Below are 19888 nucleotides of genomic sequence, written 5' to 3'. Positions count from 1 at the left end.
ACACAGTGGATCATTTTCCCATTGGCATCAGAACCCTGATAGCGTATTGCAGGGTTTGTTCTGAATAATTAGGCAAAACAGTGGTTACAGGTATCTTTAAAAAGAAAAGGAGGACTTGTGGCATCTTAGAGACTAACAAATTTATTTGAGCATAAGCTTTCGTGAACTATAGCCACTGAATGCATCTGATGAAGTGAGCTGTAGCTCACGAAATCTTATGCTCAAATAAATTTGTTAGTCTCTAAGGTGCCACAAGTCCTCCTTTTCTTTTTGTGGATACAGACTAACATGACTGCTACTCTGAAGGATATCTTTAGTGTAACCTTTCCTGGTTCCTCCCTGCTTTTTCCTTCCCTTGCCATTTGGGTCCAGATTCTCAAAGGTGCTTGGGCATTGTTCTGCTCGGCATTGCAATGCCTAGCTCCTAGAATACTCAGCCTCAGGCTGGGCGTCCAGGTTCCCCATATGATGCATAAGGAGGGCTAGGCACCTCTGAAAGGGATCCTATAGAAGCCAGCAAGCTGAGTGAGGAGCTGTCTAAGCAAGCCAGGATTGAAATGTTGAGGAAAGGGTCTTAGGACTTGGTGCACCTGGCTGATAGGCCAGATAGGTAGCTGCCTCTGCTCAGGATCCTCAGCCCCAGACCCTTGCCTGGAGTTAGGCACCTAAGCCAGGTCAGCCGCTTAAGTAGCCCATGCCGTAGCAGCCAGAGCCGTCTCTCTCCCCGGCTCAGGCTCGCTGCCTCTCTCACAGGTGCGCCCAGTTCTCTTTGGTGTGGTTGCTGTGCTGTCTCTCCATCTATCAGTGGCCTCAATCTGTCCCTTCTGCTGTGGGGTCTAACAGGTGTCAAGTCAGAGGTATACTCAGACCACGCCCACAGGACTGTGCTCCCTGATGAGATAGGCGTTCCCCTGCTTAGTTTGAGAATCCAGCTTTGAGGCCTCCAGGACCTCAGCTTGAGCGAGGGTTCTGAACAGCTCATTAGCTGCACTGCAGTGTCAGGTCGAAGATGGGCAACTGGTGGAAACTGAGGCACACTGAGGGACTTAAATACCTACGGGGTTAGGACACAGCTCAGCAGCAGTTTGGAACCTGTATGGAGGATTTGGATGCCTAAAGAAGCAAATAGGTGCCTAAATACCCTTGAGGATCTGGGTTTTAGTGTCTCATCAGGGAGCATTCTACTAACACAATCAAGCTTTCTAATACTAGAGTAACCCAAGACGTAATAGGGAATACTTAGAACAGAGACTATTTGTGCGCGATTGCATGTGTAGGGGAAAGCTGAATTTTTCAGAGTTGCCCCATTTGAAGCAATATCGAAAATAATTCGCCATTGTGAATTCCAGGCCAAAATGTGGTTTTACCATGTGCTGTAATTTATAGGGTAAACAAGCTTTCTGCAAGAGCTAACTATATCAGGAAACTTGTTTAACATGCACCGAAGGCACTGTTAAGTGATTTCAGTGCCATAATTCAAAACGCTGAGGAAAATTCTCCTGTATTACAGCTAGTGCAAGATTGGGTCGGCAGCCAAGCACATCAACATAAATGTTGAACTGTCTGGGGAAATACAAGCCTCATACAGTTACTTAGGGGGAAATATGTGCAGACATGGTGGAGCCCCTTATGAAACAATTCTCATTTTGTTAAACAATAGGATCAAATTTTCAAGCGGGTTATCAAGCATATTGCCGTCTTAGAGCTTGCCAAACAAAGTGAAGTATCAGTCTGAAGGCTATATATTTTTGCAGAATTAATGATGTATGAAACATGGAAGTGGAAACAGATACATTTCCATTTTATCCTCTGATTTTTCTTTTTGCATTATAAGTGAAAGGAAATGCTTGGAAATCATGTACAATTATTCATATATGTTTATCTTAAAGTAATTATATGCACCAGTGGTGTCATGTCATTGTTTTTGGACCCAAGCTTGAGAGAGATTGCTTGCATGAGCAAGGACTGCCCGTGTGAGTAAGTGCTTGCAGGATCGAGCCTGTTGCTTGTTTTCCATCATGCCTATACAAAGCATTATCAATCATGCAGATTTTAAAATAATTTCAGTCGTTTATTCCTTTTATTTTCTTTTTGTCTGTGCGTGGATAAATTCTCCGGCTTTTATCTTTAAAAATTGATCCAAAACATAGTTTATTTTCTTATTGAAGATCCATTTATCTTTACAAAGATGGCACATTCTGATGTAGGGGTTAGATCTGATCTTGTGTTAGATCTGGATGGAAGGGAGGGTTGAGGGACCATGCAACCCCAGAACACAGACTTCAATGCAATTAGACAGAAACAGCCCCTTGCGTTTCTTTCTCCTGGTTCCTCCTTAACTCTCGTGGGCAGAACTCTCCTGTCTATACAAATGGTTCACCAACCTTGGTTAGTCCTGACCCCTCCAACCTCCTTTGCACTGGGCTTCAGTCACTCTCCAGCAGTCGACCCAAAAAAGGTGTAAAGTCCCCCAGCCATGGTGAAAGCCCCAGTCATCTCTCCCACCTTCCCATCAGCCTCTGCCTCTCACGTCTTTGTCTTGCCCCATCCACTCTCCTGCCTCCATGGAGGCACCGCTGCTCTTCCTGATGGGACTCTCAATGAACAGCTCCCCCCAGTGGTCGAGTTTGGACCTACACTTCCCATTTTAATTCTTTTGAACAGCATGTTCAATTAACGTTGTTTTTAACCATGCTCTAGGACACGAATGTTACTTTACATAAACAGTCATCAACACTAAAGCTATAACCCCCATTCTTCCCCAACCCTGCACTTGTTTCAGGACCAGAATAAGGCTTAGTAATATTCTCTGTTCAATATCTGTGATTGAAAAAGATCTGGCCCTAGCAGCCTGTATTAAACACCTTCAGTCTTCCCTCTGGACAAGAATACAGTTGTTTTATGCAGCTTTATGAAGTGATTGTCCATTAGCACTGAAATGAACTATCTAAGCCTCTTTATTGGGTTACAGGATAGCTTGTCCCCAGCAATTCATTCTGGAGGACAAATTTCCCCCAGTGATTCAGAAACCAAACAGCTTGAGATTGCTGTCACAGAGTCTTTATTTATTTTCATTCCTTTTCTCAACATGAATTTGTTAGGGTACAATCACAGTGAATTTTTTAACATGCAAATATATTTGGGCTCTAAGTAACCTGGAATGTGTGCGGGAAACTTTGGAGATTTTCCTTGGGTTTGATATTTTCTGCAAGGGGGCTGGGGGAACCTTGCAGAGCCTGAGGTTTGGAGGCCCTCTTGAATGTATTTCAGAGTTTGCAAAAATTATTCAGGTTGGCAAAGCCAATAATTGAAATACACTATTTTTCAAGATTCAGTTAAAAAATAAATCTGTTTTTCTAGTCCAAGGGAAGGCTCTGCTTTGTGTCAGGAGTAGAAGCTGCCACAAGTTGGTATCCTACCGAAAGACATAGGTATATATTTAGGTATATATTTAGTTTTCTATTAGCAATTTTCTTCCTACCCTTGCGCAGTCTTCCCCACTCTGCCACTCTCTCTTGTCCACTTTTTCACCCTCCTTGGCACTGGATTTTTATCTTTGCCCTCTTTCTGCTCCTTTTGTCACAGTCTTCTTGAGCAGAGCAAGACCCTATTAGTGTCCACATTTGAATGAAAGTTGCAAAAACACCAAGTTCCAGTGGGTTTGATATTAACGGAAATGAGTTTGCTTTCCCTACTTTCTGTGCTTAATCTATGAAGGCCGATTCCAAAAGCTCACTTGAAGTGAGCTGGTGGCTGGACATCCACCCCACTGCAGCGCTGGGAGCTTTAGTCAGTTGATGTCTTTGCAGTGAAGAACAAAAGCTGAGTACTGGCCTTTTGTGGAGTTGTTCATTCATCCTTCTGCTTCTCGTGCACAAGCCTGTATTGGCCACAAACTCAGTTCAAAGCACTTGCAAAGAAAAGTAGAATGTTGTGTTAATTGTAGCCAGGATGCGGTCAGCCCTTGATAGAGCTAAGAGAGTTTAAGGAGGAAAATGAGGTTTGTGAGCTGGGGACTAATAGACCTATTCTGAATTGTTTGGGGATGAGTTATGCTTTCACCATTTCTTTGCTTGATGTTCAGAGCTTGATCACCAAGATTCAGGTGGCTGCTCTGATATGCTGCTTCACAATTTCCTCTGTGACGTCTTCTCACTCTTAAAATTCATCTTTCTTTGTAATTGTGCATTGAAGGTGAAATTTTTCCATCTTGTGGAAGTACGAATGCAAGGCCATCATCCTCCCCTAGTCTCTGCCATAAGTGCTATGTCAGGGAGCCACCGGTGGAAGGCTGCACAGGGGTGCATCTTACATGCATCAAAGATAGAATCTCCTTGCTAGCCCTGTGTGAGCTACAGTGGATGGCCAAAGGATCCAGGCTGGTCCCAACATCACACCCAGCTACATGGCAGGGCTGCTGCTTCTGTTACAGCCCACAAACTAGAAAAGCACCAAGTGGGGTGAGAGTTTGCTGCCCTGCAGCCTTGTCCCATACTGGGTGGTGGATTTAACTTCTTCACCTGCATGGAGCCCCATAACTCAAGCTTTAGGTGAGTGGAATGCATATCACTCTCTACCTCCTTTGTAAAGCACTTTGAGATCTACTGAGGAAAAAGCGCTAAATAAGAGTGAAGTATTATTATTATTACTAGTAATACTGAAGCATAGTGTCTCTCCACAACATTTAACATGCCTAAATGTCAGTAGAGAGCATTTTTTTTAGTGGCAAATAATTCAAAGAGCAGAAACAATGTTGTATTTTTAAAAAAAAATAGCTCAGACTTGCAAGAAATGCCTCCATGTAAAAGAAACTAATGAACACTCAAAAGCTGTTTCCACTCCAGACCACATTACTGAAGTTTAAGATTTAGCAGAGACAACCCCATTTCCAATATACAGAACCAAAAGAGTCCAGTTCTTCAGATATGAGATTAGTCTATGTAAGAGGAAACCAGCAAAAGATTTGTGAATGTAATGCTGGTACTGACAGCTCATCAAACACCTCCATGAAGGGCTCACTTCACCTGCAGATTAAAAAAGGAATAAAATAAAAGAATATAGTCAATGAGTAAAATGAATGCACTTCCATGTACATTATAGAGCATTGAATAGATGAGCCATTTACTCTATTTATTTCCTGTAGAGAAAAATCTTTTAAATATCTTATCTGATGTGAATTTTGATAAGTAGCAGAATCCAAATCGACATAAGTGGGCCCTTCCTATAACAACTGGATTTTCCTGAGCAGCCTTTTAGGCCTTGTCTATATGGGGAAATTCACAAGCATAGCTATTGTACAATAAACTATTCTGCAATAGCTATTCTGGAATGGTTCCGACTTTGGATGCTCTGTTTTAGAATGTGTGTGTTGGGGGATCTGCTGTTTCTTATGAGTTGGATCATGACTGGGGGCAACTGTTTTTTTTTGTGGGGGAGGGTGTTTGACAGGAGGACACCATTACCAAGGAAATGTCTAGGGAGTAGAGTGGAGGGATGAAGGGGGAGCGATATGGACACTTCGTGCACACTGGAAAAGTTTGGCATGATTATCCAAGTTAATATAAGAGTGCGAACAAACTGTGATCCTCTTTTCTCCATAGAAGAACACAGTTCCAGAGCAGACCTCTAGGTTGATCCTCATCATTCATTATCCAAGCCTCAAACAGACATCATGTTTTTGCTTTTATTGCTATAAACTGCATACATCAACATGCTGAGTTATAAAACTAGAGGTTTTCGAAAATATTAATCCCACATCATAATCTTCCTGCTCTGTTCTTTTTTATTAAGTCCCACACTTTTTACCATTATGATGTCTCATATTTGGGCTCGCCAGACTCAGAGGGCAGGGTTCCAATCACCGATTGTACAGCAAGCGAGAAGCTCATAGTGTAGTTTGACTTATAGTACCTATGGATTGTGTGGAAGAACTGAGACCTTAAATTTCCAGCAAGGAGCTCATTAATTATTATTAAAACATCACCTCAACTGTACTTGTAAAAAGAAATTGTTTTCTTTAATGTAGACAAAATGTTTACTTTGTAATTTAAACCTTTGGGCCCAAACCTGCTTCTAGTCCAATGGGAATTGACTTTGAGAACAGGATTTGGCCTTTTATTTGGAGATGAGCCTGTAAATTATTGGATTTTCTATAATATTATTCAAGGCAACATGTAGGTAAAAACGTGGAATAGGTTCTTCCTTCTCCCTCCCCATTTGCCTCAGTTCTCTTCTCTCTCTCAACTTTAATGAAAAACAAAATGCCTGTCAACAGAGCAGTAGTTATAATGCACTTAGAAGCAACTTAATATTTTAGTTGCCTTGAAGAGCTTTTTATACATGGAGATTAATGGAGGGCTAGATAAAGAAATTCTTCTGCTGAAAGAATTCATTTGGCTTAATCCTTTTGGAATGAGAAGATGATACTGAGAGATGAGTAATGAAGTGCACTCTGTGATTGTGAGGTATCTAATAGATAACCACAGGGGTTACTTCTCTCTCACCAGCTGTAATTATACTAATTACTGATATGGTGCCAGAAACACTAAGGCAGACTGAGTGTGACAACACAAAATGGAGTGTTTCTTAGGAAGACATCTTTCTCCATCAGTTGAATTGGGAGGAGGCTGACAGTGTTATGAGGCGAATGTATTTGGTCTCCTGTGAGGGGGAAGAGGCCAACTAGCCTTGTTGTCCATAGTATTTCCGTTTGGCTAACACATGAGACTTCACTGGAAATACCTTACTAAACCACCAGGCTGGAGAATGAGCAATTGATCCATTAATCAAGCAACTAGCCTTTTGTCATGTAAGAGGTCCCATTCAGGCCAATGAGACTACTTACATGAGTAAAGGCTACTCAAGAGAGTAAGAGTTGTCAGGAGCTAGTCCATGGTCACCAGTGAGAACCGGGAAAAAATGGCAGACAAGGAGAAGGGAAAATTAATAAAATTTATTTAGATGTGTATACAATTGTTGAACAAGTGGCCATGAATATCAGGTTAAATGGTGCTTGTAAATTCCATTTAACATTTTAAGGGTCGGTGGTAGGGGGGGTTCAAGGTGAGGGGGAGTTACCATAACTTTTGGATTATCTCAGAGGAAATATTTTAAAGATGACTTGTACATTTCAGCAGGAGGATGAATATCAAATCTCACGATTTATAGATGGGATATTTTAAAACAAAATATCCTCTTTTTTCCCTTGGAATTATGCTACCATTTGTTTTCATTTTCCCAATCTTTTTGTCCATTGTTTTATGAACTTCTCTGGGGAAATATATTGTTAGATGTTTTCTCTCTCTCTCTCTCTCTCTCTCTCTCTCTCTCACACACACACACACACACACACACACACACACAAAATCCCCTGATAAATGATAAAATTGTTCTGCAGTGTGTGCAACATATTCTTGAAATACATCTGAATTCCATTGTTCAGTTTGTCATTTGCATGATAACTTGACTTACCACTCTCTGAAAAGTCTAATATAATACAGAGAAATGCATCAGGAAAATGAAAAACAAGTTCAGTGTAATGTCCACAGGGTAAAAGCAGTTTAGATTGTGTTGAACTGATGGGACCAATTCAGTGAAAGTTCAGAGGTGGAAAAGGTAACATCTTCTTGCTCGTCAGTATTCACATGTGTTCTCCACAACTAGGTATTCCAGAAAACATTGGACTGTCACGTTAATAAGGGCTTCATACCACAGGATGGTAATGCGCTGCTTTTTTTCACCTCCAAGACATGGATTTGATTCCTGCCTGTTCCAGATTTAAGTCTTATTAAATATCACAGGTGAAATTTGGTATGACATTCCAAGCTGTCTCTCTAATACTGAAGAGGATAAATAGTTGCAGGGTGCTAGTGTATGTTTCCGAATCTAAAACCCACAGAATAGGTCCATTTGTAGCAGTGTAAAGAGAAAGCAAGAAGGAATTGTTTTCTTTTAAAGACTCCCAACCCATTTATATATTTCCTTTGCCTGCCACCACTTTTCTTTATCAACTCTTTCCCCTGCTTTTTATATCTCTGTGTGAGATCTCTTCTTTCTTTGCTCTGTTCTGCTGTATTTTAGCTATAAACACTACCCCTTTAAGGAGACAATCCCAAGGATGCAAAAAGAAAAGGAGTACTTGTGGCACCTTAGAGAACTAGGAAATTTGTTTGAGCATAAGCTTTTGTGAGCTACAGCTCACTTGCATCCGATGAAGTGAGCTGTAGCTCACGAAAGCTTATGCTCTAATAAATTTGTTAGTCTCTAAGGTGCCACAAGTACTCCTTTTCTTTTTGCGAATACAGACTAACACGGCTGCTACTCTGAATCCCAAGGATGGTGGTCAAAAATGTGGCCTCCCTGTTGTTTGGCAGTCACAGTCTCTCAGAGTACTTGTGGCACCTTAGAGACTAACAAATTTATTTGAGCATAAGCTTTCGTAAGCTACAGCTCTCAGAGTAGAAATCCATTTGCAGTAATCCAATTTTTGTTAGCATTTCAGAGAGCCGAATCTTGTCCATTTTAATTTGATTCCCGACATACCAATGTCAGGCTGTATGGAGTGGCTCATGACCATGAGTGCCAACCTCAAGGCAGACTGTTAAGAAACAGGGTTCAAACCCCAAACTGGTTATGCGTTTTATACTTAGAGATCACCAATCAAATGTCAAGTGTGAACTCCTCAAGCCCCAGAAAAGCCTTAATATGGAGTCACAGACAGTCCCCTTGAATACTCTGGTCTGTCTTGCCACCCAGGCAAGCTTGTCTTTGTGACAGATGGTCCCTTACACCAAAAACCACAACAATATACAGGTTACTCCCAGTCCCAAGAGACCAGTCACTTATCCCAGATCAATTATACCTTAGATCCTTCACCAAAAACAACACTTGTAGCCAATCCTACAATAAACTAACTAAAGATGTATTAACTATGAAAGAGAAATAACAGAGTTATTTACGAGGTTAAAGCAGGTAAACATACACATGCAAATGAGTTACAGTCATAGATTTCAAAAGGTAATAGAAGCTGCTGTAATATGCAAATGCTATATTTCCTTTAGGACTAATCCAAGCTAAGCAGCTGAGGGATCCCTCGCTTATGTTTGGAAATATTGTCCTCTCCAAATTTCAAGCAGCACAGTGATACAGTTCTTTCTGGTCAGGCATTTTTATTCCTTTCCCCCACAGTTCAAACAGATTGAACAAGTGTCAGCACCTGTCTCTTCTTCCTGGCTGTTGGGGATGGAGAGGAGACAATCCACAAAGTCTTTGCCCTGGATGTTTCACCATGGCTCATTTGGTTTCAGTGGGCCTTCTTGTGCAGAGCAGAACTTTACACTAATTAATGCTTCTTTCCTGTTTGAGTTACACAATTACAGAGGTTTACAATGCAAATACTCAATGTAACGTTCTACCATGGGTTATAGACGTTATAAGTGAGATCAGTACATGTAGCATCCTACAAGCATTTCATCAAGCCTAAACACTAAACACATTTTTATCAACTTAGCATCTGTTTTAGCAATCCCAACACACAGGTGAGTCAGCCTGGTTTCCAGCAATGCATTTGTTAGTGTTCAGTGAGGCTTGGTATGTGTTGACACCTGATCTGCCAGCATGACAACCAGAGCCAAGCATGGGGAAAAGAACATCATACCTGTATGTGCTTGATTCATGCATGTGTGTGTGCTGTCATTGCACCAAAAAAACTGCACACTTGTAGGCAATTGTGTGATCCAAATGAGTACATATTTTACACATGCCAGCTTGGCAGAAGTAAGAGCTAATTTTCTGGGCAGCTTGGGATCAGGGAGCTGAAACTGGCACCCTGTTCTCACACACGCACCCTACAGCCAACTGGAGCTTAGTCACAGTGGTAAATTGAACCCAGACTAAGTAAGGAGGAACAGAATTCGGTGTGTTGCAGGAACATCCTCTTGGATCAAGCTCTGTCTCCATAATCAGAATGGTTTGTTATTTTATATATATTTAATTTTATATATATTTTATATATATATGTATATATATATATGTATACTATATATATATATATATATATATATATATATATACACACACACCCCAAATACAGCTTCATAAAATCAGAAGAAGGAGGAAAGGAGTGCTCCATGACGTCCACTAGGGACTTGGCCCAGATGCTCAAAAATATTTAGGTGTCTAAACTCCCATTGAAATTAATGTGACTTAGGTGCCTAAACACCTTTGCGGATCTGGGCCCTGGAGCTAAATTACCCATAAAATATTTAGATATTTCAGTGATAGGAGGTATGCACAGCCAGAAAATAGATTTAGGTCCTGATCCAGAGCTCCATGGAGTAAATGAAGACTCCCATTGATTTCATTTGGCTTTGATTCAAGCCCACAGCCTAGATGGATAAATAACATTTTTGGCCTGTCAGCTATGACAATATCCCTTTCAGGAGTTCTAAAGCTTCTATTAAAATGGTATGTGAATTTATAGAAAATGAGGTATCTGGTGATTGTACTTTTTATGGATAATAATTATCTCATCTTTCCTAAATCAAACTTTTACTTGCTCATTTACAAGTAGGGTGACCAAATAGCAAGTATGAAAAATCGGGACCGCGGGGTAAGTTGGGAATAGTTGCCTGTATAAGACAAAGCCCTTAATATTAGGATGGTCCCAATAATATCGGGACGTTTGGTCACCCTGCTGGCAAGGGCCCAAACCTACAGGTCTGAGGTGCACAGAACATTTCATGAAGTCAATGTTTATGATAGTGATGGCTTTAGAATTGGCTCCATTCCTGCATTCACTTGGGTTTGTTAGCAGTGCAATGAGTTGCAGTCCAGGTTCAGTCTTTTATCTTGTTCTTTCATGTCCGCTTGGTTGACCTTTTTTCCATCAGTTATTGCATGAATGAATGGTTAAAACCGTTTGTTCCTTTTTAATTGAGCATACGAAAACTACTGGGATGTAGTGACCTGGCTCCATAATTCATGCCTGTGCAAAACTGTACTGAGTGCGGGAGTGGGCGGAGTTTGGAATACAATCCTCTTCTGGAACAAAAAGGAGCCTGGTGGGATTCTCAGAATTCTTTGATGGCATCTACAAGTGCTGATCAGAGAGGACGTTCTTTGTTCATGTCTAAGCTGGTATATTTTCAGTGCACACGTGTTTCTCGTTCTGGCTGCTAGATCCTTGGGAAAAGCACCAGGAGAGCAAAGAAACAGTAATGATCCAGCTCATTGAACCAAAATCATATATCCCTCCAAAATTGTTTTAGGGCAGCCTCACTTTCAATCCATACCATTTTTCAAACAGTCCACAAAGGCCTAAGTCAACTTACTGCATAGATTCATAGATTCATAGATACTAAGGTCAGAAGGGACCATTCTGATCATCTAGCCTGACCTCCTGCACAATGCAGGCCACAGAATCTCACCCACCCACTCCTGCGAAAAACCTCACCTATGTCTGAGCTATTAAAGTCCTCAAATCGTGGTTTAAAGACTTCAAGGAGCAGAGAATCCTCCAGCAAGTGACCCGTGCCCCATGCTACAGAGGAAGGCAAAAAACCTCCAGGGCCTCTTCCAATCTGCCCTGGAGGAAAATTCCTTTCTGACCCCAAATATGGCGATCATCTAAACCCTGAGCATATGGACAATATTCACCAGCCAGATGCATCCTCAAAATAATAAAGTTTTTGTCAATTGTCAGTGGTGTGGCCCTCCCAAACTCCTGCCAATAAAACCTTCATTCCACCCCCTTTCTATCTAGGTTTCTAATGCATAAAAAGCCTGCTCTTGGAGTAGATTCATCTCTGGAATAAGCAAGTGTAGTAGTCAGTGAAGGAGAATTACACCAGTTTGCCCCAGGGATAAATGTGTTTCTTTGTCACCACATTTCAGGCTGCTGCAAATTCACATCCCAAATTATAAACCTCTAAAAATATAATGAATATGCTGACACAGCTTTAACTGTTGCTCTCTAAATGGCACTGCTCTAATAATGAGATCAAAAATCCTTCTTAATCCCACACTTTCCCTAAAGTGGTATTATGCATTAGCTATGGATGAAAGTACAAACAAGTACATGTTTATTCAACAATAATGTCGATTAGGACAGAGAAGAATAGGAAACTAAATGAATTTGTAACACCTCCAGAGATAGCGTTCTGATACAGACTGTTTTCTTTTTGATTTACCCTCATTGACTGTGTTCATTGCAACTTTAATATATCCACTGAATTGCCTTTTATTAACAGCGGGAATGATATTACCAAGGAATTCATTCTGTAATCTCAACACATGATGTTCTTAAGTTTAACAGTTACATAGTTCCATATAGATCATATATGCATACTTACATGTATCTGTCTCTCAAGAGGACTCAAATTCATGTTCAAACCATATAGACAGTGTTGGAAAGTACTAAAGATACAGAGCTCTTCTGGCTCAGGGCTTTGAGACTGAAATGTGTTACTTCCCTAGCTATGATGATTATGAAACAGTCACCTTGGATTAAGATTGCTGGCAATCTTTAAAAGCCCTTATTGGGCCTTGAGTGTGATCAGATGCCACTTGCTTATAAATGGGAGTTAATAGAAGCATTAAACATGCAAGCCAGCATGACCCACATCTCCAGAATATTAAGCACATTTTAAAATGGTTGAAGAACATCTAAGTCCTCCATTTTCTGTAAAATATTACCTCCTTCTAACTAATATCCTCTGGGAGAAGGCTTTCTGAACTCTTGAACGTTCCACTTTCATTTATGCATTCTGTATATTTTTGAATTTATTCTCTCACTTTTTGCTTTGCCATATATTTACTGTTGGTACCATATTCTGTTTCTCCCTAATTATTCCATCTGTCACTAAAGGATGATGCATTTTAGTAGCGGTGTGGTTTGGTTGTTTAACCTTTGAGTTGTGTAACTGAATGTGATGACATATTCCTCATGTAGCAGACCAGGCTAAGAAGAATTATATACTCCAAGTGATAAGCTTGGAACCTCTAAACAAATACCCAAATCCAATTTTTCCCCTCTCTCTAGTCTTCTAAACATCCATTAGTCTCTTGACGGGGAACTCATAAATCCTGCAGATTTACTTTATCTGAAACCAACTCCAACAATTGTCCTTCCTACTAATCATCATATTTTATATCATCATATTTTATATCAAATTTCAATATTCAATATAAACATATCTATTGCTTATGGTACTCTTAGAAAATATCTGTAACATGCTATATAAGAAGAAAAGGAGTACTTGTGGCACCTTAGAGACTAACAAATTTATTTGAGCATAAGCTTTCGTGAGCTACAGCTCACTTCATCGGATGCATTCAGTAGAAAATACAGTGGGGAGATTTATATACACAGAGAACATGAAACAATGGGTGTTACCATACATGCTGTAAGGAGAGTGGTCACTTAAGATGAGCTATTACCAGCAGGGGGAGGAAGAAAACCTTTTGTAATGATAATCAAGGTGGGCCATTTCCAGCAGTTGACAAGAACGTCTGAGGAACGGGGGCGGGGGGAAGACAGTTATTAATCAGCCATTTTATAAGACTGTTTCAGACTTATAAGATAGTAAATAAGTAAGTAAAGATAGTAAGTAAGATAGTAAATAAGATAGTAAATACATTCATTTATCTTTTTATGCTTGCGTCTTTTCATTTGTCTAATACAGAATTTTCTTTATCCTTTTGGTTTACTTCAACAGAATATGTCAGGAAGAAATTTAACATGTAACAAAACGAAAAAAAGTGCAATGGCTAGAAAGAAAGAAAGAAATAACCCTTTAGGTTTAATTCATGAAAAGGTCCCTTGCCTTATTTTTTTTAGCTCTGTATTTTGTTTTAAATAATACAGAGTACATTATTATCCAGCAATGCTGCTTTAAAGAGGCAGAATATTTTGCATATTTAAATGAGATGTAGGTTTTAGAAGAGGAATTTAGGATTGAATTAGAATTAAGAGTCACAAAGATGTATCCACACATTAGGGTGCTTTCACAGTTCTGAGTGCATTGTCCTCATAGTATATAATGAACTCTGATGATGCAGTTAAGGGCTATGGATTGCTCAAGCTGCAATGATCTGTCGTTATGAATGGTGCAGCAGGCAGTGCCACTGTAGAAACAAATGAATGTGTCTGCTAGATAAACAACATAAAAAGTTCCCATTGATCACTAAAATCTAGCCCTCTAAAGATTAATATTTCCTGCAGATTTCTTAGTTTTGGAGGGAAAAATTCCTTATCCATACCTCAGACTTACTTCTATGAGCTCACATTTTACAAGGAGGCATCTGCCATTTATCAAGAGGTTAATGACTAGTAGTTTCATGTCCAGATACTTTGTAACCACTGAGCGGCCTGACAACAGAGGTCACTAAAAGACAGATGACTTACTAGCCAGTTAAAGTTCTCCTTACACTTTCTCTTTTAAAAGCACCAGCAGGGTTTGGAGAGGGCTGATATTTGACCAATTGCAATACTGTCCCCTTGCAGCCAGCCATGATTTACTGGTAGTCTTCAAACAAAAGACCATCCAAACAAAACACTCATTGATTATTACTGTTATTTAAAGACTAACAGTAAAAATTCATAGACTCCAAGCTCCATCAACATGAAATCCATAATTGCAATTTGCAAGTCTCTTGCAGAGGTTGAAGGAGATCAAAATAAAACAGAGGAAGCTCACCAATTTCAGTGGCTATCATGAGAGGTCTTGATGATGCATGCTGATATGTTGTTCCATTATCTAGTGACAAAGGGATTTGGTGTAGAAAAGAGACTGGGGTAACAGAAGAAATGTAGCTTAAAGGAATTTGTGTCCCCAAGATCGCTCATTGCCACTCACACAATGTAGGTATGGGTAGTTGGATAGGAGCGTATACTTGGTGGCTCCCAACTCTTATTCTGTGGTCATCTAGACTTCAGGAAAATGGAGAATCTAGACTGATGTAAAAGCAGGTAAAAATGGTTTCTTTTCCAAAACATGGAAATATCTTATTCCTGAACTTCAAAAATATACAGATTTATCAAAAGAGAGATGTTGTATAAAATAGGTAGTAATATAGTAGTCTATATTTTTCATCACTTCCCCTTCCAAAGTGGAAAGAGAGCTGGGGGCAGCATGGTGTCCTCCTTCCCTTTGTCCTGTAGAGGAAACAGGGAACAGTGGTGTGACAGATTCCCCTGTAGAATAGAGACCGTGTAGAGGAGATTCCTAGCATGGAAAACTCTTGTCTTTCCCTCCGATACTACTATACCTCCTGACGGGAATGCTGGAAGGGGCAGAAATTCTTCAAACAGGCACCAGCTCCTTCTGATATTCCCAGTTCACAATCCCCTGACTGGTGGGTCCTCAAATCACCAGCCAAGAAAGATCAGGGGCAGCATTGCCTAAATCAAGAAAAGGGGGAAGCCCTTTCTCTGTTTCCAGCAAAGGAGAGGAGCTGTGCTTCCTCTTACTTTAACCCCACTCTCCCAATTTAGTGCCTTGCATAATGACAGGTTTCAGAGTAGCAGCCGTGTTAGTCTGTATCCGCAAAAAGAAAAGGCATACCTGTGGCACCTTAGAGACTAACAAATTTATTTGAGCATAAGCTTTTGTGAGCTACAGCTCACTTCATCGGATGCAAGTGAGCTGTAACTCACGAAAGCTTATGCTCAAATAAATTTCCTAGTTCTCTAAGGTGCCACAAGTACTCCTTTTCTTTCTCCCAATTTAGATATACCCATTTGTGGTAAGATAAACACTATGGGCCAGTCAGCAGATAGAAGAGGACATGAAAGAGGGGCTAATTGTAAGCACTTGCGATGGAGTCATTTTCAAAGTAGTCCACCCTCACCTTTATCCGCATAAAAAGGAATGTGGTGATCATAGTGTATTCACACTTTTCTTTTTTAGATTCTGATTTGGCTGCAGTTGAACTCACTGGGAGTTTTTTCACTGACTTCATTGAGGGTTAGATTTGGCCTATAATTTATAAAATTCGTTCATTAAATGTAGTTATGTATTTTATTTTTTTTAGAATGCTTGAAGATGATCTAAAACTCAGCAGTGATGAAGATGACCATGAACAGGTAAAATTCTGACATGTGCATATCACAAACATATCTGACAATATCTTCATCAGTTGAATGGGGTTACATATTATTTTATTATATCTGTATCAAATCCATTCCTGGGTAAACTTCTCCATCACCGCAGGGCTTGCCTACACATTGAGTTATTCTGGAATAGTTATTCCCAAACAACTGATCATGAATAGTCACACATTCTGACACTCTTACTCCAAAATAAGAGAACTAGGTTCCAGTTTAATTCACTTTGAAAGTGGATTAAGTTTAACAGGAACACGGTACTCCTATTCCAGAATAAGGCCATGTCTACGCTACAAGATTATGTCAACCTAACTTCTATCAGCATATCACCACCTCAGTTATTAAATCGCTTGTGTGTATGCACACTTGGCTCCTTGGTTCAGCAGAGCACATCCTCCCCAGGAGTGCTTGTATTGATTGTATTGTCAGCGTGGGGTGCTGTGGGACAGCTCTTGAATGCCAGTAACATCCCCGTGTCTACACTGACACTGCGTTGACCTAATTACATTGACCATGACTCTACAACACTTGGGGAGGTGGTGTTACTAAATTGGCATAGAGAGGCACATACATCAGCAAGAGCCAAATTTAAGTGAAGACACTTCCACAGCTAAATCAACGCAAGGTAGCTTTTGTCAACCTAACCCTGTAATGTAGACCAGGCCTAAGAGTGTCTACACATGGAGTTATTCAGGAATAATTTTCAAGGGGAGACAAGTCCTGTTAGCCTTTGTTTTAGTTCCCCAGTTAATCATCTTGACTCCAGTGCCTTGCACCCAGTTTGTGTCGCTGTTTACACCTGTGAAAAGGGTTGTAAAATGCTCCCAAATCACAGTTCTCCACTCACTCCAACCAGGAGTAATGGTTTGCACCCACTTACACTGATATAAATGACTGTAGTCCAAAGCAGTGGAGAATCAGTGGAACTTTTGTTCCAGCCATTGAGCAAAGTGTTTAGAGTCCACAATCATTAATTCGAATGTAAATAATAGTAATACACTCCCGTTTCCCAGAGGTACAGCATCAGGACCTGGCTGTGAATCAATAGCAGGGGTCTTTCAGATTACAGGGGACATTAGTGAAAAAGCATTTGCAGAAAACTTGCTGATACCATTGTCCTCTCTTCCATTCGGCATTATAAATATTTACAGTTACTGCTGAGAAATAAAATGGAGGACATGCATATTTTCAGCAATTTTAATAAGAAAGTCTAGACACCTTGGGCCAAATTCATCCTTGGTATAAGTGACGACAATGAAATTAAATCAAGGATGAATTTGGCCCCATATCTTTCTTAGGTTGTAAAACAGTAAAGCAGAGCACAAATGACAGCAAATTTTGGATTTTGTTGCCATAATTGTTATGATGTGGAATGTTGTATTATGTGGGCATTCTTATTTTCTTCCTTGATAAGACATTCTCACGGTGTCCAGCTGATCATTAGGAATATGAAAAGGGAATGATGCAAACCTCCTTTGAGATGTCTGTTTACCTACAGCTTCAGAAATGTTGCTTTTAACTGAGCGCTCTCATTTATTCTTCAAAGTATCTGAATTTTGCCGCTACCCCTCCCATTTCCTCCTTCCGGGCATGCCAAGAAATATATACTTCGTAGTATCCATTGGCACCTGGATTGTATGAGTCAGTTTTTTCCAACACAGAAACCCAGTGTCAAGCACTCACAAATCAAAGTATTAAAAGCCTACATGTAGAGTTGTATAATCTTGTGCAGCTTGTCTGACTAACAAATGTACTGCTTGATTGGACATATCACTCAAAGGAAGTTGCCCAAATCATCCTTTAAAATGTAACATGTATAATGTGAGGCCCAATGTAATCTCTTTGGCAATGTCAGTATCAGTTCAAAACTAGAATAATGGCAGGCAGACAGATACTCTGGGCCTGATTCTGATCTCTCACCAGTTTCATATTGGTGTTACTCCGCTGACATCAGTGGAGTTACTCTGTGTTCACACCAGCAACCGTGAGAGCAGAATCAGGGGCTGAAGTAAGTAAGGGCCTGTTTCAAAGCCCACTGAAGTCAATGAAAAGATTCCCATCAACTGTGATGGGCTTTGGATATAACTTTAGTGTCTTTCAGAAAAACAAGGAACCTGTGGGTCTTACACTAATACCATTGCACTAAAAATCCAGGTGTCACTTTCTAGTAATGCCATTGGCAACACCAGGTTCAAAGAGAAGAAGTAAGGAACACAGTAAGAAACATTCATTTGGTTTCTTAGGGTTCTACAATACATATAAAGGAGAGTTTCTGTTTAGTATTGACCCTGTTTTCACACTAGGCAGGAGGTTCAAACCTTCTGAGCAATCCCAAGTATCTTTTAAAAAACAGATGCTTTGCTGCATATTTAGGTATTCCAAGAGTGCACTCTTCAATCAGGTTTCAGAGTAGCAGCCGTGTTAGTCTGTATTCACAAAAAGAAAAGGAGTACTTGTGGCACCTTAGAGACTAACAAATTTATTTGAGCATAAGCTTTCGTGAGCTACATCAGGTATCAAAATAAATAATCTGTCTGGAAAGGAAAAGCTCTCCCAATTGTCCTTTGTTTCAAGGGGCATTGATAATTTCCAGCATTCCACCCAAATGTGCAGGCCCTCATTTTTAGTTACATCAGAAATAGAAGATCATGAAATGGAGGGAATAAAAAACATTGAATGCATTAAAGGGAAGAATCCCATGTTAAGTCTCCTGCATTAATAAATTGTGCACATCCTTCATTGTGGATCTTTGTCACAGATTGCATCCTACATTGGGACCTGGGCAAGTGGAGAAGTAGAGCTCTGGTGTAGCAGTCAAGTGTTTTACTTTTTGGATTTTTTCTCACTTTACAAGTTTTGATCATGTTTATTTAAAAAAAGAAAAAAGAAAACATTGATCCGGTGTACTGGTCAGATACATAAACACTAACAAAACAGTTAGGGCATGTTTAAAGGCAAAATGCTGTTTCCTAGAATATATAAAATGATCATTCATGAGAGCTGGAATGAGACTATCACAATATACAAATTATAACATACCAAACATTCAGCTATGGGGCACTGAGTTACAAAACTAATTTTTTAATGTAAGAGTTTGCAGTCAAATGATGCTTGAAATTCAGATATACACATGTGCATACTGTAACTGGGAGAGAAAAGATTAAAAGCATCTTAACAGTTTGTCCAATATCTTTGTAGTCTGTCTCCTCTCTTTTATTTTACCTTTCAGATTTACCTTGTCCTCCAAAATCACCATTTTTGTACTTTATGCAGCTTGTAACATAGGCCAAGCACAGGTTTAAGGGTGCAAAAATGTACCATCTACTGATTTTTCTTAAATGAAAGTAAATAATTTTAGACTATGATTTGCTGAGCTATCTATTTCTCCCAGTCCCATGAGCCAGCACAAATATTTGCAATCAGTGAAATAACTAGAGTAGGGTCCAAACCCAAAATCTGAACTGCATCCTGCTTTTTCCATCTGCCAATCAGGTTCTTCCTTTTGTTTCACACTTCTTGGGAGGAACCAACTAAACACAAGTTCCTAGTGCAATGTTGTAACTAAGAGGGTGAAAACAATTCTTGGATGTACAAGAAAAGGAATATTACCCTGTATCAAGTATCAGTGAGACCATTACTGGAATTCTGTGCCCAGTTCTGGCATCCAGACTTTGAAAAGAATACTGAAAATTGGAAAGGGTTCAGGAAAAAGAGAGAAGAATTATTTGAAATCTAGAAAACATACCTTATAGTGAGAGACTTAAGAAGCTTAATCTATTTAGT

General features: G+C 39.9%; 1 protein-coding gene across 10 annotated transcripts in view; it reads left to right on the top strand.

The window, feature by feature from the left end:
- The window catches only part of AFF2 (AF4/FMR2 family member 2), a 426551-nt gene that overhangs the window by 297366 nt on the left and 109297 nt on the right, over positions 1-19888 (top strand). For all 10 annotated transcript variants that reach the window (XM_038415896.2, XM_038415895.2, XM_043491627.1 and 7 more), the window contains one exon: positions 16033-16084. In XM_038415896.2, coding sequence (XP_038271824.1) covers positions 16033-16084 — 52 coding nt within the window. The remainder of the gene's footprint in view (positions 1-16032; positions 16085-19888) is intronic.

This window comes from Dermochelys coriacea, chromosome 9 (genome assembly GCF_009764565.3).
Source record: "Dermochelys coriacea isolate rDerCor1 chromosome 9, rDerCor1.pri.v4, whole genome shotgun sequence".
NCBI classification, from domain to species: Eukaryota; Metazoa; Chordata; order Testudines; family Dermochelyidae; genus Dermochelys; species Dermochelys coriacea.
Note: the sequence above shows the minus strand (reverse complement) of the source record. Positions and strands in the feature narration are given on the sequence as shown.